We start from the raw sequence: 25,073 nt of genomic DNA, 5'->3' as shown, positions 1-25,073 counted from the left end.
GCTATGCGCAAACTTAAGAGATACGATGCTTCCAGTGCCTTGCTATTAATGGAACCCATGGCCAAAAGTATATCTTTCCCATGATTTAATGTCCCTAAGCATCGCTGAAAAAATTCAGTTGGCTTATTTTTCACATCACAATGTTTAGTTTCTAAATGTCATCGGAGTTTCGCACTTTTCATGCACTCGTTCGACAACACTTCATAACACAAAACACATTGAGGTTTCTGTTAACTGTCATCTCTACACCAAGTAAACGCAAATTCCAAATATGAACTGTTTATATTTCCTACTGTATTTTTTCCTTGAACTGCTTGTTTCTTCTTCAATAGTATCAGATTTACTCGCCGTTACAACACATGTATCACAATTAGAGTTAGCATCACTTGTTTCATTTGCCCTTCTTTTCAAAGCCCTAGTTCTAAGCTACTTTTCCATTTGGAGATGTTTTATTAAAAAACGTTTCTGAAAAATATATAAATATATAATACTGGGGTTAACTGGACACGCTTTGTCCAAGTATCACTTAGCACTTCTCAAGGAATACTGGGTAGTGGGCCTTCCCTTAATGCATAGCAGTATACATGTCCGCAAGGAGATGTGCTTTGCATTATGGAAAATACTGAGACAAGGAGTGATGACAGCTTGGTCCACCTTTGCTATGAGTTGCCAAGAGATGTACCACCTCACCTCAGTCCTGAAGATATATTCAGGCGCAAACTTTGTTTGCTTACACTTGGATAAAGGATTAAACTAAATTTATTATTTTATTATTTATTATACTGAACCCTGGTTGAAGAAGGGAAACCTTCAATAATAAAAATCAATAAACAACAAGCCATTGGTTGAAATGTGGATAACACAGTTCACTTTGAATCTGACAAAACAGCAAGGAAGGGGAAGTAATAAAACTATATTATTGTTTGTTTCACCCCTCTTTTATTATTGTCATTCTGCTGCTACAAATTTAGTAGCAGAATGATGATTTTTTTGTTGTTTTTTTAAGTCTCCATTTGATTTCAATAATTTTTACTTACATATTCAATTTTAATTTGTTTAGATAATTAAAAACTATATATTTATTTAATTCATTTAAGTCTGCCTGCGGACCACCTGTCCCATCGACACGGACCACAGGTTGAGAAACACTGTTATATAAGATTGATATGAACTTAGCTCTATAGTTTTAATGTTTTACTATGCATTCACTGAAAGATTTCTTCAGTGAATGCATAGTATTAACTTTCTGACATAGGTTGGATAACAGCATTGAATGGTTTTTTTTTTTGTCACTTAGTGGAGTTCCTAAGAGTTTGAGGTTAGTAGCGATTTTAGGTCACTCAGTAAGATTTAGAGTGGTCTTATAGGTCACTCAGAATTTTTGGAGAGGTAATCCTGTGCACTTTACCTCAAATTTTTTTAATTTGGTCAGTCTGAAGTTTCAGGCTAGTGAAACTTACATAATGCATTAATAAAACATAAATAACTCTGATTCTGGTCTTGTTCTCATAAGTTCACTAATAAATTTTTGAACTTAATTCTTTCCATATTTGGCTATAAAATATAGATGGATCTATAATATCCTTCATTTCATTATAATAAATTATTGTTTAATTTTATAGAGAACATTGTATTTTAAAAAAATGCAGCATAAAAATCAGAAAAAAAAATATTGCACTTATTTTTTCAAATAACAAAAATATTAATGTGCAACTTATTATTAACATCTGACCTCCATGGAGTCAGAAACTCACTCATTGTGGGAAGTACACACCATTACACACAAAACTCATCCAACTGTGCCTTAAACTGATTCGATGTGTCTACATTCACAGCACACTCAGGCAATGCATTCCACTCACCAACCATGCTTCATACAAAGAAACTTTTGACTCTTCTGCTCACACCCTCCTTATACGGTTTTTAGGGATGGCCCTTTGGGATGTGGTGAAATGAGATGCTTGACAGAGACCCATTACTAGCAAATGTAATGGAACTGTAGGAATTCACGTTGTAGAACCTCATCAAGGTGATATCTCCCCAACCACCAGTAACATGGCTATTCTGGAGGCTAATAGTTATCTCCAATTTTAATAGCCTATTAGAATTGCTAATAAACTGGCTATTTGTGTTTATTTTTGCAACAACAGATAAATCCACACATGTACCAACATTTTTCAAATACATAACATATATCAATGAAATGCTTAGACTTCCAGTATACATTAACCATTAAAGAAAGCTGACATTATGTGTGTGTGTGTGTGTGTGTGTGTGTGTGTGTGTGTGTGTGTGTGTGTGATGGTGCTTTAAAAATTATGCTAGGAACTAAATGTTCTCACAGCCTTTTTTTGTTTTGTTTCATTTCATAGGTCATTTGGATAGAGTAGTTCAAGGCTTATTGGCAGAAGAAATATTAAGTGCTTGTGATGAAAATATAGTTAATCCTGGAGATCGCATGACAAATCCAGCTATTCATTTGTTTCGGGGCCTTCGTCACCGTAATTTAGCTGCTATTAGACATGCTGCACAAAGAGGACTTCACCAACTACAAAACCCTCAGCTTCAGCATTCTCAACATCAGGGCATGATTGTTGATGGTTCAGATAATCAGAAATCTAGAGCATCTCCTTTAATGATACAGGGATTAAGAACAAATCCTAAAGATCAAGATAGTCATGTTCTCTTTTTTGACATTGAAGCTCTTGTTGGTAAGGATTTATATTATTTCTTAACCTATAAAAATGTTCAGTTTTTAAATACAAATATAAGACTGATTTTCAGTTCTCATTATTCTGAAAACTTATTTGACTGCAGTGCAGAGTTGTGGAAAGGTATTGTTTGCGTTATAATAAACTAGATTCTCATTGCAGTAAACTCACTACAGACTGGGCTGCAGAAATATAACCAGTATCATACCATATTCACCTGCTATGGTGAATTTCTTTAGAATAGCATTGTGTAACCTCTGGAAATTTAGTTAATAATTTCAGCAATTTGTTATAAGCAAGTCTTTTTATAGCATTGTTTGATATGGTAGGAGTCAACTACAAAATGCATAATGATATCAGTTATTACCCTCATTCCATCAAGATGATGGAATATTCATAAATAATAAGATTACAACATTTCCTATTTGTGATTTTCTTACAAAAAACAAAAAAAACACTAATATAAAAACAGATCATGATATTAAATTATGCAGGATTTCTCTTACTGCAGTTATTGAAAAATACATTTTTAAACAGTGTGCTAGTGTCTGCATTCTAGCAGCACTTTCATGATTTAAGTTGCGTTACTGAGAGTTTTTTTTTTTTAATGATAGCACTCAAAAAAGATTGGAAACTATAGTACAGTGGTTCCCAAGCTTTTGAAAGAGGAGGACCCCTATTATTATTATATTATTATACAGGTATCTCCATGGAGTCAAAAGACTCACTGTGGGGGATCCATTTATTCACACAATACCTATTGCACTTCTCCTTAAACTCATTTACTAATGAAGCAACTACAACCAGCTCTGGCAACCCACTTCAACCATTCACTAACCTCCAAGCAAAAAATCTAGTTCTAACACTCTTGCTAACCACATTCTTACACAACTTCCACTGGTGATCCCTTGTTTTCTCTCTTTTTTTTTGTGATATATTGAAAAAAGTCTTCGGTGTCAATCCTATAAAACCCCTTTAATAACTTATATACTTTTATCATGTCTCCTTTTTGCCTGTCAGCTAATTTTTGATGCCCACAGACCTGCTAGAATCTATTCACTCACCTTTGGATCTTCTACACAACTTCTTCATCACCACAGAATCCATGAGTCCAGATCCAGATCAGAGCCAGCATAAGTAAAACCAAGAGACAAATAATCCTTGTTGTATTTACAAATTTTCTTCTTTGAATGTGACTGTGGTGTTTCTTTTGGCTCAGCTATAGTTCCCCCACTCCTTTCTACAGATCGACAGTGCATTGTGGCACCTTGTGATGTATGCATTCAATATGCTCCTGTCGGTATCACTTAATATTAATAAGTGCATTTTGAAGTGTAGAAATATAAGGGGTTGTGTACTATATTGACAGTGCTGTACTGCAGGAAGTGGATGAGATTTGAGATTTTTAAGTGATAGTTAATAGCAGACTGAAGTTCAAAGGGCATATTGCAAGTGTTGCAAAGACTTCGCATTATAATGCTGTTATGATATGAAGTACTCTAGCACGTAGTGATAAAGAGATGGTTATGCCACACTTCACATTAACAACACTCCCTGTTGTTAATGCACGGAGTGTTAAGGATTTTAAGATTCAGTATGATAGATTTGTTGTCAGTTGAATGAACTTTCCATGATGATTCTTCTTACTCCATGGAGAGTGTAATAATAATAATAATAATATCTTTTTTAAAATGTCAACTAATTGATCAAACATGAAACATGTATCTGAACTTACTGTAATGATTACAATGTTTGTGGATAAAATCTCCAATGGATTATGAGAGTCCTTTCTTTCATAGTTATGTGGTGATTGGCATTCATTATAATAAAATTATGGAGACAGCTACTGTGATAGAGTAATAACCTTCAGTTTATTATAAATTAAAATAATAATAAGACCTTTGCATCAAGGTCATTTGGAGTACTCGCATACTTATACACAAAGAGTGGGGCTACATTACGACACACTTAGAATGTCAAAATTACACTAATTTGGTCTTTCTAAATATATAAGCAAAATTTGCTACCATGGCTGATAGTTGAAGATATTGTATTCAGCCCCAATCTCTCTCATTAGTGAGAAGCCTTCAATCCCGTTATGGGGGAGAGTTGCGTCCACTTCTCCCATGGTGACTTAGTCTATCTAGGGAGAGTGTATGTTTGTATGTATATGAATGAATACCATCACAAATGACCATGCTCAAAGCAGGATTTGAATCTAAAGCCTTTTAACTGGATAGAAGATCTGCTCTCTCTATACCTTCATTGAGGAGTATGAACAGTCCTAATTATTACCTAAACAAGAAACTATTATCAATGTTCAAGGAGTTGGTAGGCCATTACCCTCTGTGTGTGTGTGTGTGTGTGTGTGTGTGTGTGTGTGTGTGTGTGTGTGTGTGTGTGTGTGTGTGTGTGTGTAACACTTCGTAAACAAAATTAAGAACATTACTCTCAGCAAAGATGACTTATTAATCACTTTTGATGTTTCTGCCCTTTTCACAAATGTTCCAATTAATGAATGATTCCTCTCTGGGGACAGATTTTCACTCATTATTATGGCCTTCTTTGCCCACATACTATGTTCTGGTTATTTCTTGTGACAAAATAATTTTTACCTATAAAAGGAAGGTACAACCATGGGCTTGCTACTGTTCTTATCCTTGCTCATTGTCAATTTTTATATGGAAGCTTCTGAGACATGCTCTAGATTTCTCTACTCTAAAAGCTACATTTTGACTTATATGCATTGATGTTTTGTTGTCTGGTAACACAGTGGCCAAATTTAAGCACCTTCCTCAGAAGTGGTGTGTAAAGAAGGCTCCCGTATCAGATAAGTTTTTTGGAATAATTAATTGTAAATAAGTGTGCATTTATGAGTAAGAGTTGCTGTAAAAGTTGTGTGCTTGCAGTGTTATTAGTGTGTGGACTTTTTTTGTTTAAGTTTGCTTACAGCTTTGTTAAAGTTAGAGCATAGTATAGTAACTGGCAAAGGAAAGATGGTGGTGGCTTTGTTCCATGCAAGAATTTAATTTTGATTTCAGTCATTTTGTGAAATGTGAGGCATGCTATATGTGTTTGTTCAATTATATAGATAAATTGTGGATATTTAAGGCAGATGGAAGGAGGGTGTGAGCTGAATGAGTACTTGATGAGTGCTAATATGTTGATAACTGAAAGTATTAGTAGTGAGAATGCTCTGAGGAGGATGAGTGCTCATCTGATAGAAAAGAAGGATGTGTAAAAGAGCAGCAAAAAAATGGTAAAAAAATTTTTGAAAAAGAGAACGAACAATCTGAGAAACATAACAATAGATCATAAGAAAGTGATACAAATGTAGTGGAAGTTAAAAAAAAAAAACAAAGTGCAGTTAAAGGTAAGATGGTGAGCGGCATAGACTGCAAACAAGCATGTATGGCTCACAAAAAATTGAGAGAGTGAATGAGAGTAAAAACATGACGGAAGATATGAAAGTCGAGTTGGTTAAGATGAGGCAAGAGATGAAATTGATGTGGAATGAAGTTAGTGCTCTCCATAAAATGAATAAAACAAATAATATTGGTATAAAAGAGATAACGAAAGACACGCAAGTTGCATTGTATGGGGGATTCAATTATTAAAGGTGTGCTGGACGAGAGGATGCATAAGGTTATTTTTCTAGGAGGTAGAATGAGTAGAGTGATTTTGAGGCACTGCATATGAGAAGTAAGCGAGCAAAGAGTTGGTATTAACAACACCACAAACACTTTTATCAACAAGGATGTTTTATTAACGCTAATATTTCGCTGATTTTCAACTCAGCATCATCAGAGCACAACACACATGTAAACGCGACAGTGAGTGAGTGAAACAATATAATTGCAGAAAGACAAAAGATCTAAAGTCCTATTTTTGGCGCCCTCTAACGAAACTTTGGCTATCTTTTCCGATGTACCTCTGATATAGGGAATAGAAATGGTCATGTTGTATTCTTGTGTATTAGGGGGGGGGGGGGCAGAGTAATGGGCCTATGTAGTATTTTTTCTATTTTGTAGGGATTGTAGCCGTTGGCTAAGAACGTATGGCGCAGGTACTGGAGTTCAGTGGTCAGAGCTGTATCGTTAGAACAAATGGCTCTGGCTCTGTGTGTAAGTGTTTTTAAAATGCCGTACTGTTGGACTGGATGATGATGTGATCGTTTATGTAGGTATCTTCCTGTGTGTGTAGGCTTCCTGTAAATAGAAAAAGATAGTGATCCATCTGAAAGGCGGGTGACTAATGTGTCAAGAAATGGTAAACAGTTATTTGATTCTTTTTCTACTGTGAAGTGAATTTTGGGGTGTTGGCTGTTTAGGTAGGTGACAAAAGCATCCAAAGTGTCTTGTCCATGGGGCCAGCAAACACATCATCTACATAGCGCAACCACACTAGTGGCTTGTATGTAGCTGTGGTAAGTACTTTGTTTTCAAAGTGTTCCATGTAAAAATTTGCTAACGGGGGGGAGAGGGAGGAACCCATAGCAGTACCATTAATCTGTTTGTAGAATTTCCCCCCATGTAAAGTAACCTGCATTCATGGTAAATTGAAATAATTCAAAAATATCTGGGGGAAATTTAGACTTGATTAATTCAAGAGTGTCTATAAGTGGTACATTGGTAAATAGGGAGGTGACATCGAAACTAACCATTATGTCTGAATTTTTTAGGATTAGATTTTTAACCAGTGTTTTGAAATGGATAGAATTTTTTACAAAAGTAGAGGAGTTGCCAGTAAGAGGGGCAAGCGACTTAGCTAAATGCCGGGCCAGTTTATATGTGGGACTATCTATGCTATCAACTATGGGGCGTAAGGGAACATTAGTTTTGTGGATTTTTGGTAATCCATAAATATGGGGTGTTTTAACATGAATTGGTTTTATTTTCCTGATGATTTCTTTGGGCCATGATGTCACTTTTTTTAGTAATTTTTGGACTTTTTTCTTTTGCGACATTGTAGGGTCTCGATGTATAATTTGATACGTAGAACTGTCACATATGAGATCTTGCATTTTTTTGTTATACTCTTCTTTATTCATGATAACTGTTGCATTTCCTTTATCGGCTTTTGTAATAACAATATTTTTATTATTGTATAACTTTTTTAGGGCAGTTATTTGCTTATGTGGTATATTACTTTTTGGAGGCTTAGCTTTGTTTATAATACTTGCTATGTCTATTATAACAAGTTTATAATACTTGTTATTGGCCATTGCTGGCGGAAGATCATGGATACCCCGTTCTGCTTTCATCATAATTTCGAGTTTAGGAATTTGTTTGGGCGCGACGGCAAAGTTATGTCCTAAACTGAGGGCGTTCTTGGCTTCTTCAGTGAGTGTTTCCGAAGATAGGTTTACGACCACGTGGTCTCGTCGAAGTTGCGGTCGGGACTTCGTATGTTGGCGCTGTTGTAGTAGTTCAAATTTTTTTAGGTGCTTGCTTTTAACTTTTGTGAATTCTTTTTTTGCTGCAACTTCGGAGTTCTGCTGTAGGACAGTCCATATTTCAAGATTTAACACGTTAGTTAGTTCTTGTTGTAGAGCTGTGATAGAGTTGTTTAGCTTACTAAGCTCTATGCGAGTAGCGGCTATTTGTTCTCGAAGAAGCGCTAAACTCGCCCGTCGATAAATACGATGTGCCTTTGCCGATTGCAACTTTTCTTTGAATTTCAGAAAAGATGGAATAATATCGTTGTCGCGGCATTGTTTAAGGAAGGCTAACCGGTTCAATTTTCTGGACAATTTCAGTTTCAAAAAGTAATATACCACATAAGCAAATAACTGCCCTAAAAAAGTTATACAATAATAAAAATATTATTATTACAAAAGCCGATAAAGGAAATGCAACAGTTATCATGAATAAAGAAGAGTATAACAAAAAAATGCAAGATCTCATATGTGACAGTTCTACGTATCAAATTATACATCGAGACCCTACAATGTCGCAAAAGAAAAAAGTCCGAAAATTACTAAAAAAAAGTGACATCATGGCCCAAAGAAATCATCAGGAAAATAAAACCAATTCATGTTAAAACACCCCGTATTTATGGATTACCAAAAATCCACAAAACTAATGTTCCCCCATGCCCCATAGTTGATAGCATAGATAGTCCCACATATAAACTGGCCCGGCATTTAGCTAAGTCGCTTGCCCCTCTTACTGGCAACTCCTCTACTTTTGTAAAAAATTCTATCCATTTCAAAACACTGGTTAAAAATCTAATCCTAAAAAATTCAGACATAATGGTTAGTTTCGATGTCACCTCCCTATTTACCAATGTACCACTTATAGACACTCTTGAATTAATCAAGTCTAAATTTCCCCCAGATATTTTTGAATTATTTCAATTTACCATGAATGCAGGTTACTTTACATGGGGGGGAAATTCTACAAACAGATTAATGGTACTGCTATGGGTTCCCCCCTCTTCCCCCCATTAGCAAATTTTTACATGGAACACTTTGAAAACAAAGTACTTACCACAGCTACATACAAGCCACTAGTGTGGTTGCGCTATGTAGATGATGTGTTTGCCATCTGGCCCCATGGACAAGACACTTTGGATGCTTTTGTCACCTACCTAAACAGCCAACACCCCAAAATTCACTTCACAGTAGAAAAAGAATCAAATAACTGTTTACCATTTCTTGACACATTAGTCACCCGCCTTTCAGATGGATCACTATCTTTTTCTATTTACAGGAAGCCTACACACACACAGGAAGATACCTACATAAACTATCACATCATCATCCAGTTCAACAGTACGGCATTTTAAAAACACTTACACACAGAGCCAGAGCCATTTGTTCTAACGATACAGCTCTGACCACTGAACCCCAGTACCTGCGCCATAAGTTCTTAGCCAACGGCTACAATCCCTACAAAATAGAAAAAATACTACATAGGCCCATTACTCTGCCCCCCCCAATACACAAGAATAGAACATGACCATTTCTATTCCCTATATCAGAGGTACATCGGAAAAGATAGCCAAAGTATTGTTGAAACATGGCCTTCGCACCACCTTCAAGCCTCATGTCAAGCTGGCAACTCTGATCCACTCACCAAAGGATAAACTTCACCCTTTAGCACACCCAGGAGTGTATGAAGTTCCATGTGACTGTGACTTGGCCTGTTATGGGCAAACAGGAAGATCAGTGAACATCCGCCTGGAATAACATGAAAGATACATTCGCTACTATTACTATGGCAAGTCGGGACTGGCAGACCACGCTTTGGACACTCCTTCACACAGGATTAGATGGAGGAAGACGAATGTGCTATTTAAGAGTCGATATAGATCTGAAAGACTATTTTTTGAGTCAGCAATGGCTTTGAAGAATTCTCCCAACCTTAACAAATATGGTTGCATTAATTTGCCAAAAATTTGGGAGACGGTTATCCTAAGAAAAACTCCTGGATAACTGCTGCCTTTTTTTTTTTTTTTTTTTTTTTTTTTTTTTTTTTTTTTTTTTTTTTTCGTTAGAGGGCGCCAAAAATAGGACTTTAGATCTTTTGTCTTTCTGCAATTATATTGTTTCACTCACTCACTGTCGCGTTTACATGTGTGTTGTGCTCTGATGATGCTGAGTTGAAAATCAGCGAAATATTAGCGTTAATAAAACATCCTTGTTGATAAAAGTGTTTGTGGTGTTGTTAATACCATGAAAAATAAGTCATGAATAACCAGCAACACCTAAGCTTATCTGTTAGATTAAAGAGTTGGTAGTTGTAATAGGGATAAATGATTTGACTCGGAATAAAGAACAGATTGGATATCAGGTGGTTGTTGAGATGTATAAAAGATAATAGTGTGATAGGAAAGGTAGTAAGCATGTTGCTTAGGTATGATGGTGAAATGAGGCAGAGAGCGAGGATTATGAATTGAATGGTTTTGGTGTGAGTCACTTTGAGAGAACTTCTGGTGGAAGGTAGAGAAGTAAGTGCAGAGAATGAATCTGATCAAATGGGAAGCAATATGGAAGAATGGGAGAGTAAAACAGGAAAGATTGAAGAAATGATTGTGAATGAAGAAGTGAGTAGCATGAGTATAGAGAATGAGAGAGCAGGTGTGCAAGATAGACAGGGTAACGGGGAGGCTCAGGGTGGATAGGAGAACACAGCATGAGATAAGGTTGATGTGCTCCAAGAGGATGTGAATGCATGTGTAGACAAAAGAGAAGGGGGATGACCTGGGATGCAAGGAAAACATTGGATTTGAAGAAGATTCTAAGATGAATAAAGAGAAATAGAAATGACTCAAGTTAAGCACAGAGAAGTCAAATCAAATGAGTGGTATCAGTGTAACTAGCTATAGATCCAGGAATGAGCTGCAATGTTTGTATACAAATGCTAGATGTGTAAAAAAACAAGGCAAATGAATTGGTTGCATTAATTGAGTCTGTTCATCCAAGAACTGCTGGAATAACTGAGACATGGTTGGATGAGGATGACATCCTGACAGGAATAAAGATGGATATGATATTTCAAGAAGATAGAAAGAGTAAAAAGGGAGGTAGAGTGCTATTGATGATACAGAAAGAGTTATGTCCATACAAAGTAGAGATGCAAGAGGAAAATAGTGCCAGTGGTTTTGAGACAGTATGGTGTGAGATAGAGGTGAATAGGATGAAATACTTGGTTGAATGTTGTTACAGACCTGGTAATGTGGATGGTAGTGACTATGAAATGTATATTCAAATCAGCCAGTCAAATAAGAAAAGGGTGATCACTTTGGAAGATTTTAATTATGACAGTATAGACTGGGATGATGAGATAGCAACTGGAAGTAAAGAAAATGAGTTGAGTTTTTGAGGGACAGCTACCTCAGACAGTATGTAACAAAGAGCACACGAGGCTTGAGGTCTTGGATTTGATCATCTCATTAGAGGACATACTTATAAATGAGGTGTCAAATCACTCTCCAGTTGGTGAGAGTGACCATGAAATGATTACCTGGATGATTGCTGACAATATGAAGATCTCTGTGAGAAAAGCATATATATGGAACTACAGGGCTGATGATTACGAGGAGCTCAGGAGACGGCTTGTAGGTGTAGCATGGAATGAGAAGTTATCTGGAACGGAGATAAATGCAGGTTGGGGGATATTCAAGAACTGTCTAGTTTCTACTAGACAGTTCAATGCCTAATGTATTTCAGGGGTCAGAAGGTTAAATAAGGTGGGTGTGAAATGGGTGAATGAAGAGATTAAGCATGCAATAATACAGAAGAAAAAGGCATTATGGAGGCAACATAAGAGAACTGGTAATAATCAATTCCATGAGAATACAAAGAACAGGCAAGGAGGGTGATTTAGTTGGTAAGGGCAGCAAAAGTGAAGTATGAGCAGGAGTTAGCTAATGAAACCAAAAAGAATTATAGGGAGTCCTTTCGATATGTAGCCAGCAAAAAAAAAAAAAAAAGAATGATTATGGAAAGATGACATTGATTAGAGAAAATGATATAAGAACAGCTGCTGCAAAAGCTATAGTGAAAATACTTAATGAGCAGTTCATAAATGTCTTTCATTCTTGTGAATGTGACATCATGGAAAGATTGAGAGCAGTTGATGATGGGAAGGAGAGACTGACTGTAAGTGAGCAAGAGGTCTATGAGGAATTGAGACATGATAATATATTATTGGGACTTGATAATATATCACCACATATTTTGAAGTAATGTGCCAGGGAGTTAGCATCTGCCTTGACATATTTTTTTAACACGAGTCTTGCACTGGGTCAAGTTCCATATGAGTGGAAGGAGGCCAAGATTGTGCCACTTTATAAGGGAGGTGATAGAACTCAAGCTTCAAATTATAGACCTATCTGTGTGCCAGAGCTGTGGTTAAGGTGTTGGAGAAGCTGGTGAGAACTAGAATTCAGAATTGGGTTGACAATAATGGTATTATCTTTGATGGACAACATGGATTTGCTAAAGTGAGGTCACGTTTTAGTAATCTACTTACTTATTACAATAAGGTGACGGCTTCATTGGACAGAGGAGAAGGATAGACAGTAGCATACTTAATTTTGCAAAGGCTTTTGATAGATTACCGCATGATGAGTTGATGGTCAAACTAGAGCAGATGGGGTTGGATATTAGATTAGTGCATTGGATCAGAGACTGGCTATCTGATAGGTATCAGCAAGTTGTGTATGGGGGAGCAATATCCCAGAAGAGGAAAGTCTCTAGTGGTGTGCCTCGGGAGGGGGGGGGGTCTGTTTTTAGGCCTTTGCTGTTTAACCTTTATGTTAATGATATTGACAAAGATTTTTATGGGGATATTCAGTTGTTTGCAGATTATGCAAAGTTGGTATGAACGATGGAGTGTAGAGAAGATGTTGTGGCCTTACAAGAAAACCTGAATGTATTGAGTGAATGGGCACAGGATTGGGGATGCCAGTTCAATGTTGCAAAATGTAAGGTTTTAAAATTTGGGAAACATGGATAGGATGTAGAATTTACGCTTGGTGGGGGATATTGTTGGAGGTGGAGGAAATGAGAGATCTTGGGGTGATAGTGGATAAGGATCTGAAATTTAGGGGAAACATTGCCAAAATTGTGAGGACAACAGAACAAATTCTGGGAATGATGCTGATGACACTGACCTTAGAAGTAAAGAGATTCTTGTTTCATTGTATAAGGCTCTGATTAGCCACACATCCATATAATACATTTATTCCAGTGATCCTCCAACACCATTATCCCATCCCTGTAGTGGTTCTCATTAAGATCTGCAAAATACCCTTCTACAGCTGCAATCACCTCTTGATTCGAAGAAAAATGCTGACCAACGGGGAAGAGATAGAAGTCAGAGGGAGCCAGATCTGGGGAATAGGGTGGATGTTCCAACAATTCATAGTTCCTGTTCCTGTCAGGTGTCTTCTCCTTCCAGGAGATTGACTACCATGTATCTCCACCATGTCCTATTTTGCGCCTCTCTGCTGCATTCCTCATATGAGAGATAGGTCCAGTCTTCTATATTTTTCATCCACTCCAGTCTTTGTCTTCCTCTCTTTCTCTTTCCCTCAACAGTTCCTTCAAAAAGTGTCCTTTGTAGGCGGTTATGTCTCAGAATATGTCCAAAATATCTGACTTTTCTCTTTTTAATTTCTTTCATCAGGCTCCTGTTGACCTTTGCCATCTCTAGTACCTCTTCATTTGTCTTTTTTTTTTTTTCCCATGATATTCTCATAATTCTTTGCAGCATCCACATTTCAAAGGCCTCCAGTTTTTTCACACTCAGATTGGAGAGTGTTCATGTCTCTACTCCATATAATAAAGTAGACCATATGTAGTATTTGGAGATTCTTAGTCTTGTTTTCAGATTTAATTCTCTAGATGTTAGTAGATTTTTCATACTGTTGAAAGTTGACCTTGCGATTTCAATCCTTTTTCTAATTTCATCTTCTGTCCTGCCATTCTCTGTGATCAAGTGTCCGAGGTATATGTATTTTTGCACCTGTTCTAATTTATTTCCTTTTATATTGATGCATATTTTTGGTATTTTCTTTTCTTTTGAAATCATCACGATTTTTGTCTTTTTAATGAGGCCATACTGTTTGCTATACTTGAGAGTTTGAGGTCACATTTGTTTTCAGCTAGAACAACCGTGTTATCTGCATATCGTAGGTTATTAATATTTCTGCCCCCCCCCTACAGTGATTCCTTTGAGGTTACTAATTTTATTAAATATTTCTTCTGTGTATAGGTTAAACAGAATCGGAGAAAAGACACAGCCTTGTCTCACACATTTCTGAACTGGGAATTCTTCTGAGGTCTCTCTATTTATTCTCAAAGATGCAGTCTGTTCCCAGTAAAGATTAGTTAATAGCCTAATGTCTTTTCCATCCATGCCTATTTTTGAAAGGATTTCAATTAATTGTTCATGTTGGACATTGTCGAATGCCTTTTTGTAATCTATGAAGCAGAGGTACTTTTTGTTTTTCTAGATATCTTTTTATGATGGTTCTGATGTTGAAAATACCTTCTCTTGTACCTACATTTTCCTTGAAACCACTTTATGTATAATTTATTTCTATGTTTATTTTTCTTTTATTTCTTTCAAGAATAACGTATAGGAGGACTTTTGATACTTGACTGATGAGGCTGATTGTCCTGAACTCTTCACATCTTGTAGCTTTTGTTTTTTTTTTTAGGAATTGGAATGAAAATTAAGTGATTAATATCTTTGGGTAGAAATCTAGTCTCATATATTTTATTGCATAATTTTGTTAGAAATTTCAGTCCTCCTTCATCGAGAGCCCTCAACCATTCTGCCAAGATGTTATCAATTCCTGCAGTTTTATATGGTTTTAGTTTTCTGATGGCATTTTCAACTTCATAGAGTAAAATGGATGGTCCTTCTAAATCAGTCTGTTCAGGAATATCATTTCTTTGTTGTTCATATAATTTCCTTGTGTATTCAATCCATCTTTCCATGATTTCTTTTTTATCCATTAGAATATGGTTTCTTAAGTCTCTAATGACACTTGCATGGCTTGCTGTGATTTTTTTCTTTTGCAAACCAGGACTTTTCTCACCAGGGGGCGAATTCTCTATGCTTGCTATGCAAGCTCATTTATTGAGAAAGAAGTAATATTTATTTGTTAATAAATGCATGCATTTATAAGCATTCCATTTAGGCTTTTATTTTTTGTAGACAGAAGATGTCTCAAGCTTGCACAGCAATAATTGAGCTTTGCGTTGTGTATCGAAGGCCGATGCTTGCTTGCTTGTCTAGTCAAAGCTACCTTGGCTTGCTCTGTTGTAGAAGCTTCGAGGTCCTTGCAGCAGCAGCACTGTGATTTCATGCGTGCCATAGCCATTTGACATCGTTTCACTCTGTTGCTTAAACACAGGCCATATGCAGTCAACGTAGCTCTAGCCAGAGCTTCAGCCAGCCTTTACAAGTGTGCGTCTTGCTTGGGAAAATTAAGTTACAGCCAACTTTTTATGACAATGTTATTGACCAGTTCATAAAATAGAACCGTAGAGTAGAATTTGTATTCAAGTAGCTAAATTGAAAAAGATAGCATATCATTTGTAAAATAAATGTTGTATTTGTATGATTAAATGTACATAAATTTCTAAATATATAGTTTTAAATGGTCAGTAATTCATTATTCTGCTGATCAGACTTCATTCACAGCTCTCACTCCCTGAATGATAACAAGAGCAAACGTGAATTTCAAGACCACCATTCGCCCCTGTTTCTCACAAATTTTTTCGTCTAGTGTGGTTAAAAGATCAGAATAATGTTCCCTGGTTATTGTTTTATCCTTTTCAAGATAATTAATAAACAAAATTCCTTTAGCATCCCAAAACACCGATGCCATGATGACCTCTCCTGCTGATGGAACTGAATTTGTCTTCTTTGGCACTGAACAACAGGCTTCTGTCCACTGTTTTGACTGCTGTTTGGATTCTGGTGTATAATGGTGAATCCAAGTCTCATCCATAGTAATAAATTGATGCATAAAAATCAGTTTTATTCTTGTTAAAATGCTCCAAGCACTGTTCATAGATTTTCATGCGAGTGTTTTGGATCTGCTGTGAGCAAGTGCGGTACCCATCTTGCACGAAGCTTTTTTCATATGCAATTCTTCATGCAAAATATATCCTATATGTTCTTTTGAAATGCCTATAGTGTCATCAATTTCGTGCACTTTAACTTGCCAGTCATCCAATACCATATCATGCACTTGATTAATAATTTCTGGTGTTGTTACACTTTCTGGGGCGTCCTTCACACGGATCATCTTCAAGGCTGGTATGGCCATGTTTAAACTCGGCAGCCCATTTCTTAATTGTTGAAAATGAAGGAGAAGAGTGCCCATAAACTTGAATGAATTTCGAATGAATTTCTTTTGACATTAAATCTTCTTTTACAAAGAATTTTATAACCTCATGATACTCAATTTTATCCATTTCAAGGGAATACAGACAACACTTTTGCTTCAGACAGTTGTATAAAACAAACTACTTGATAGAATGACTTGCAATTTTACATGGATGCTTATGACAGATGCATCCATGTAAAATCCAACGTAGAAAAAAAAATCTTGCTGATAGTGTTGCCATCTATGGTCGAGAACTTTTCAAACCACTCTCGTGCTCCAGACAATGACCTTAATGTGAAGATCGAAGCATCAGGAAATTAAAATTATTTTTCTTGACACAGTAGTATTCATAATTTTATCAAAATGAATTAGTCGTTTGGTTGTTCAGCTACATGAGATGGGTGACAAAGGGAAATATAGCCTTTGGCTACATTATGATATAAAGGAGCTGAGACCATTTTTTATGTTCTCTCCTACTATCTGTCTTTATTTCTCCTAATACTGTCATGCTCTCTCTTGCATCCTGATACTACTCTAGGCCTATGATGAATATCCCTTCACTTTTTCGCTTCAACAAAGGTGTTAACTGTCCTTCCCATAATGTGCATTATGGAGTACTGAGGCTGGTGATGTAAAGTCAGCAGCCTCTGTATTCAAGTAGAAAACAAACTTCATATGCAAACTTTGTTTGCTTATGCTTGGATAAATTATACAAGACAAGAATATAATTTCTTGTCTCGTATAATTTAATTTGAGAATTTTGATAGTGAATTTTTAAAGGTTGCATAATCATCATTATTTCTTAACCACAGTGCCAGTACCGTATTTACTGACATAAAAACATGGCCTTGATGTGTTTTCATGTTAGTATATACATTGATGCAAAGTGTTCATTGAAATTGAAATAACCTTTTATTTGCTTTTATGATAACATCCATAAGGTGCATAAATTATTTGATATATTTCATTCATGTAGCTACTTGGATGGTTAATAAGAGTGATGTGTTCAACAATGCTTTATCTTCAGCTCAATTTATTATGAAATATTAATAAGAAATGAAAATCTGACCATTTCCCTGAGTTTTTAATTTTTTTCTTCATATTTAAAAGTGCTATGTTCTCATAGCTATCACATGAAAAAAAAGGAGGTACTACAAGATTTGAATTCAATGAATTAAAATACAAAATAAAAGAAAATTTTCATCTTTAATAGAAGAAACCTGACTAGATATATTATTGTCTCCTGTATCCATTTTTACTTTCTAAATTAAATACACGAAAGTGGGAATCTAAAATTAAACTATAAGTCACATCTAATCCTGTAAGTTGCTAAAATGAATGATTGGGATGAATATCTTCCACAAGCTTTATTTGCATATACAGAGTCCGTCAAAAAAATGTATACACACTTTAACAGATGTCATCAATGGACTTTTTTCAAAGTTGAATCTAATTATGGTAGCAATGTGTAGTATGATGTTCTCTCAAAAGATGTTGTTACTCACATGAATACTAGCATCAACACGTGACCGGTAGGACAGTCAAACAAAATGCCAAGGCAGGATTGTTGTTCGAGAAACACAAGACCATTTTAAAGTGGTATTTCTAATTTGAGGATGTTGTTGAAGTTCGACAATGGAGGCGTGAGTTTGCAACACAGCCTTTAACATGCCTGACAATTGCACGTATTCGTGATAAGTTTGAGACCCATCTTCCAACAAGATGTGCACCACCACACTACCACCAAGACGTGAGAGCTTACCTTGATGAGAGTTTGAAGGACAATGGATAAGACGAAGAGGTACAGTTGAGTTCTCCCCACGTTCACCTGATTTTAACACCCTTGAACCTCTTCTACCTGTGAGGGACTCTAAAGCAGCACTTCCCAAACTGTGGGCCGCTGCCCCCTTGGGGGCCGTGAAATAATGAAAACAAATTTAAAATGTTTTAAGACTAAGTAGATTTTTTTAAATCTTAAAAGAAACGTATTTAATTTTTATTATTTATTATTTCTTTTTTGTTCTTTTTTATATTTTAATGGAAAAAATCACACGCCGGTGTTGTTTAACAAATTTTGCTTCTTGGTTATTTCGGCGCTTAATGAATATTAGTAAATATATGCTTATTCATATAAGTTTCATTTTAAAAGTATTGATAAGAAACACAAAAAAGATTACAAACACAAAATCTTGAATATAAATTGTATTGAATATATATATATATATATATATATATATATATATATATATATATATATATATATACACAATAAATATTATAATAGTATATGTCTATATTACGATTCTTTTTTCGATGAGGGGCCATGAAATATTTTAATTTTTCCAAAGGGGGGCCTTGGCATCTATAAGTTTGGGAAGCACTGCGCTAAAGGATGTAGTGTATCGTAGAAAACCAGCTACACTGGTGGCCCTTCGGAAAGAAATAGAAATGGCATGCACAACAATCCCACTGGACACTTTGGCCAACATTTCTCAAGCAGTAGTTGGCCGTAATAATAAGTGTCTGGATGCTAATGGTAACCACTTTCAGCACATCGTGTAATTATAGAAGTCAAAGGTAACTTGTATTCATCCCTTGATGTCTGTTTAAATTTAGTATTACAATTTTTATACAGGTTTTTCTTTTGCTGAAGTGTGTATATATTTTTTGACAGTCTCTGTATGTCAGGTTTTCACTCTGCAATCAAAGAAAATGCTTTATTTGGTACTGATCAAATTTTTCCCTTACAAACTGGCTTAGCCATTCCTAATATAGGATATTCAGATATAGATCAATATCTGGAAACAGTAGTAGATAAATTTTCTGCCACTCGAAGTTAATTGGAGAGAAAAGTAAATTAACTTCACAGAAATCCAGACAATATATAAATTGTTTTAGAAAATATCAGTCATTCATCCCAGGAGATTTAGTTAGTCTTATTGGATGATAATTCTAATAGAAAAAGAGTTGGTAAATTAGGAGGAAAGGCTTCTGGACTGTAGAGAATTTCAGACCAGTTTTTTCCCTATAATTTTCAGGATTCAAGATATAAGGCAACTATAGGAGAAAACTGGTCTTAGCGGAATTATAAATGTGCACTTGCAATCTTCATCATCATCATCATCATTAAATTCTTGCCATGTACCCTCAAGGGGTGTACAGGATATGATAGTACTACATGAAAAAAACTACATCATTACTGACTTCCTATCTACAATTTTCCTCCAAATCAGTCTGTTACTTTTCAAGACTCCAACATCATCAGATCTTATATTTCTATCATATAAGGCACTTTGTACAGTATCAATCCACTGATATCTTGGTCTTCCTCTAGGTCGTTTTGCTGCCAACCTGGCAGAGAACACTTGTTTTGCTAATCTTTCCTCGCCCATTCTGTTTAAGTGACCATACCACCTGAGATTAGCTCTGCTAACACATTCCTGGATGCTGACAATGTCAAGTTCTTTCCTAATATTCTCATTTTTAATATGATATTGCCATTGATGCCATCTGTTCACGCCTATAATCTTTCTCAGGACTCTCATATCTGTGGTCTCTAGTCTTAGGTCAAGTGTTTTACTTCTGACCCAGCTCTCAGATACATAAGTTAAAAATGGTTTCAACACTGTCTTGTATACAGCTAATTTAGTGTTTCGACTAATTTCTCTCTTATTCCATATGAATTTATTCAGTTGACTTCCCACCATACCAGCTTTGCTGATTCTGTTGTCTGTTTCTATATTTAATTTACCATTTCAGTAAAAATCGTGCCTAAGTAGCTGAAATGTTTTACTTGTTCCACAGGTTCTCCATTCACAACACAGTTGATATTTTCAATGATTCTGCCTATTTTCATTGTCTTTGTTTTTTTATTGCTGACCTTCATACCATATCTATTACAACAGCTATTCAATTTAGTCAGAAAATCTTGCAGACTTGTAGCGGATTTATTTAGAAGTATAACATCGTCTGCATAGAGCAAAGAGCTGACATTAACATCTCCAATTTTGATATCATGTTTAATACCACTTTCCTTCATAATGTGATCCATATAGATAATGAATAACAGAGGGTGATAATGTACATCCTTGTCTCACACCAGATTTAACATTAAACCATCTTCCTGTACTTCCTTCAATTCTAACTTCTGACTTACAACTCAAATGAAGACTAAGTATTGCTTGATATAATGCCCCATCGACACCATATAACTGTAGCGTTTTGAATAGCTTCTCTCCTGGCACCTTGTTATATGCCTTTTCCAGATCGACAAAACTTAAATACAGATCTTTGTTATATTCCCATGTTTTCTCGACTATTTGTCGTAAAGTGAAGATCTGATCCTGACAGCCTCTATTTGGCCTGAATCCAGCTTATTCTTCACCAAGCTTTTCTTCCACAATTCTTCTCAACCGTTTCTCAAGAATACTTGCATAGATCTTGCCAGGAACACTCAGTAGGGAAATACCTCTGTAATTCTCACATGCAGTTTTATTTCCCTTTTTATATATGGGTACTATGAGAGCTCTACTCCAATCATCGGGAATTCGTCCCTCTGTCCAGGCTTTCTGAACTATGCAATGCAGCCAATGTAAGACTCTTATCCCACCATATTTCAGTCAAATATCATCTATTCCTGCTGCCTATCCACATTTCAAGCCTTTGATGGCTTTTTCTACTTCAAGTATGGATATGATTTCCTGACTGTATGCCTGGTCAGTGTTTTTTACCACTGTGCTGTCATCACTGCTTGTTTCATTTAGCAGTTTTTCAAAGTATTTACTCCATACTTCAAGGATATCTTTTTCTCCCGTTTTCATGTCACCTTTATCATCTCTAACTCGTTTTACAGCACTCTTTCCTCCATTCCTAAGCTTCTTCAACAACCTCCAGAATATTTTGCCGCCACCTTGATATTTATTTTCTATATTCTTGCCAATGTCCGGCCATGACTTTTGTTTAGCTAATTTTACAGAGTATTTAGCATTCTTGCATTTGTCTCTATATTCTCTAAGAGCACAAGCTGACTTATTTGACAGGAACTTTTGATATGCTTTCTTCTTTTCCTTCACTGCCTCTTTAACTTCCTGTGTCCACCAGGCAGTTCTGATTTTTTTATCTTTGCAGACAACCTCACCACATGCCTCTCTGGCAGAATCAATCAATGTTTTCTTCAGAGTTTGCCACTGAATCTCCAAGGTTTGATTACTGTTCTCAAACTCTTTCATTTTTTCTTCAATAATCTTTGTGTATTTTAGTCTACAGTTCACATCTGAGAGCTGCTCAACTTTTGTTCGCTTTAAAACTTTCTTACATGTTATTCTTTTCAATATGAAATTCAATTTTATCCTGCTCAAGACTAAATAGTGATCACTTCCAATTTCAAATCCTCTGTACACTCTGGTGTCCTGCACCAGGGAGAAAACATCACTATCAACAATAACATAGTCAATGAGACTTTTCTTATTCCTTGCCTCTTCTCTCCATGTGAATTTGTGCACATTTTTATCTTGGAACATGGTGTTAGTAATAACCAGTCCATGTCCTGAGCAGAAATCCAACAGATATTTGCCATTATTATTAGTTTTGCTCTTTTCTCCAAATTTTCCCAAAGTATTTCTGTATGTCTCACAATCATTTCCTACTCGGCTATTTAGATCCCCAACAAAGACCAACTTTTCCTTTTTCATTGTGTCAGTTGCTTTTTCTAAAGCCTCAAAAAAATTCCTCCTTCTACCTTAGTAGAACCTTCTGTGGGACCATAGGCACAAATAAATCTCATTGTCCAGTTCCCCATTCTCATATTTTCCCACATTACTCTACTTGAGACTGACTGCCATTCAAAAAGATTAGCCTCGTGTTTTGTGTTGAATACTATGGCTACGCCTTCTTTTCCTTGATTGTCATTGCTTGAATATAACATTTTGTATTTATTGCTCAGAAAGATCTCACCAGTTTTTGTCTTTTTTGTTTCAGTCACCCCTATTATGTCGATCTGGCACTTATCTAATTCCTCACTAGCTCCATTTCTTTGCCATTCAGGCTTCTTACATTGATAGTACCGATCTTTAACTCTGGTGATGTTGAGTTGGGGTTTGTTTTTAGATTTGTTCCAGTAGCTGACTTTTTGCTGTTCGCCCTGGTTCTCTGGCGAAAACAACGAGGACCTTGTTTAACCGGGCGACGCCCCAACCGGCATGAAATTTTTTCGTGTTGTACCATCATTTTTTATTTTAGTTTAACCAATAAGAATACAATTTGGTCGGCTAACTTGCATTCTTATAGACTAAAAACTACTTCATAGAAAGTAAAAGTTTAATTATATTAGGAGAAAATATGAATGAGGTATTGAAAGTCAAGGTTTTTCCTGACATGTACACCATCAGATAATATCACAAAGGAATAGCTTTAAACCTCATAATTCAGTGCTTATCAAATGTTAGACAAAAAATTGCCTCCTGCAGTACCACAGCAGGATATCAGCAAAATTCTCATTAGTCTTGATACCTCTTGGATCAAATAGTATTCCTCCAGTTGTATTCTAAACTTGTTCTCCAGAAATATCCATATCCACCCTTTATATAAATTCATGCAAATCTTCATTCTCTCCTCATATAAAACATCTCATAGACCTGCCACAATTTGATCATTTGCCTCTTCACCTCTTTCACATCTCCAAGAAACTCAGGTATCTAGATAAGGCTATATCAAGCCTTATACAAAGGTATAATAACCTCTTTTTCTGCTGTTAGTGTGTTCTTCAACAGCCAAGTGATTCTATAAGCTATTTTAATCACTTTTGCAATATGACCTCTAAACTTTGACTCAGTCAACCAGAACCAAAATCCCTGCCCTTATTAATTTCTTGCAGTCCAGTTCCATCAGTGTAATATATAGCTGGTAATATTTTCATTCCAAAATGCACAACCTTACCCTTTTTCCACATTAAACTGATAGCCATTCCTCTTTGCCCATCCTGTCAGTCCTTATAAATCATCCTGCAAGATCTGTACATCATCCATATTAATTGTTACTGAATCCAATTTTACATTGTACAGCTATAACTGAATATTTCCCTTCAGATCAGATTATTTCCTGTATTATTAATATACAATTTAAATATCAGTAGTTTGAGTATGGTGTCCCATTGCCCACTCTTAATCACATGACTTCTCTTGGATTCTACTCCTCTGTAAAGTCCTCTCTGATGTTGATCCATTAGCCACCCTGTTATCCACATCACCAGCTTCATATTTGCTTCAATTTATGTACAGTTCTGTGCATTATCCTGTGAAATTCTTTTGCAAAATTCTGTAAAATTAATGTGTAACCATTTTCCTTATGCTCTCAGCTGTTACTTTATTATAAAAATTGAGCAAATTACTGAGGCATGATCTGCCCTTCACAAAACTATGTACCCTCCCTCCATACAGTATCACATTCTTATCCATCAATTCCTTAATTTTGCCTAAATTTAATCAATTTTTCCAATGCCTTCACTGCCACTCCTGAGATGCTGATTGGTTTATAATTTGCTACTTCTGGTTTGAAGCCAACTCAGAGTTGAGACTCATGGTCAAAGGTACTTCCAGTTCCCTATCACATTTCCTTAAGACATGAACTTATATCCCATAGCTGTATTCACATCAAGGTTCTCTAAGATTCTATACATCTCTACTTATCTATTTCTGCTTCCACATTGCCCTTTTACATCTATTGTGTGGTATCTCCACCTGGGTAATACACCTTCGTAAAGTGATCACCAGTAATTCAACTGTTTTGTCCACTTCAGTCACCTCTCTAGCATTATGTTGCATCAAAATTTTTCTACCATAGTCAGTCTTCCTTTTACTTGCCACATTCAGATTATTCTTGGCTTACTCAGCTCTGATTTTGCTTTCTGGTCTCTGCTTTATATTGCTCATGAGGTTGCTGATCCTTTCTCTTTAAGTTCTCTTCAGAATAATTTTTTGCAATTCTTGCTTAATGATGCTGCTCATCTATTTAATTCCTACTTTATTTATCCACCTGACTCTAGGTATGCAGGCTCTACTGCTTTCTTCAAACACCCTTTACCATTCCTCATGCACTGTGAACATTCAGTCTTTGCAGTTTCTTAAGCCATGTCATTGCTCCACGCAGTCACCTGAATTTGTTGAAATAATGTTGTTGGTAATGTAGCCACTTTTGTTATAGACAAATCCTCCAATGCAATTACAAGATCTAGCATGCTCATTCTGCTAGTATCTTCCATCATATGCTGCCCTAGGCAATTATTCCTTAGCAGTAGCTGCATAAATTCCATTTCCTTCCACCCATGTGAACTTTTTTCCTTCTAATCTATATTTCCATTGTTCAAGTCTCCAATAATAATTATCCATCCTCCATTCATTGAGTTTATTTTCTAATGCATACCATCCACATATTTTTCATTCCCTGGCCTGTAGCAACCATGACTATATATTTTGTTCTGTTAGTCTCTGTCTCACATAATCACATGCATTC

The 25,073-nt window shown here is 36.0% G+C and overlaps 1 protein-coding gene across 8 annotated transcripts in view; it reads left to right on the top strand.

The window, feature by feature from the left end:
• Rbcn-3B (WD repeat-containing protein Rbcn-3B) overlaps positions 1-25,073 on the top strand; it is a 717,321-nt gene that overhangs the window by 458,102 nt on the left and 234,146 nt on the right. For all 8 annotated transcript variants that reach the window (XM_090405900.1, XM_090405903.1, XM_090405904.1 and 5 more), the window contains one exon: positions 2,373-2,711. In XM_090405900.1, the coding sequence (XP_090262026.1) occupies positions 2,373-2,711 (339 nt within the window). The remainder of the gene's footprint in view (positions 1-2,372; positions 2,712-25,073) is intronic.

This window comes from Typopeltis vanoorti, chromosome 15 (genome assembly GCF_054136105.1).
Source record: "Typopeltis vanoorti isolate ZY-2024b chromosome 15, IOZ_Tvanoo_1.0, whole genome shotgun sequence".
NCBI lineage: Eukaryota > Metazoa > Arthropoda > Arachnida > Uropygi > Thelyphonidae > Typopeltis > Typopeltis vanoorti.
This window is presented reverse-complemented; position numbering and strand designations above follow the sequence as displayed.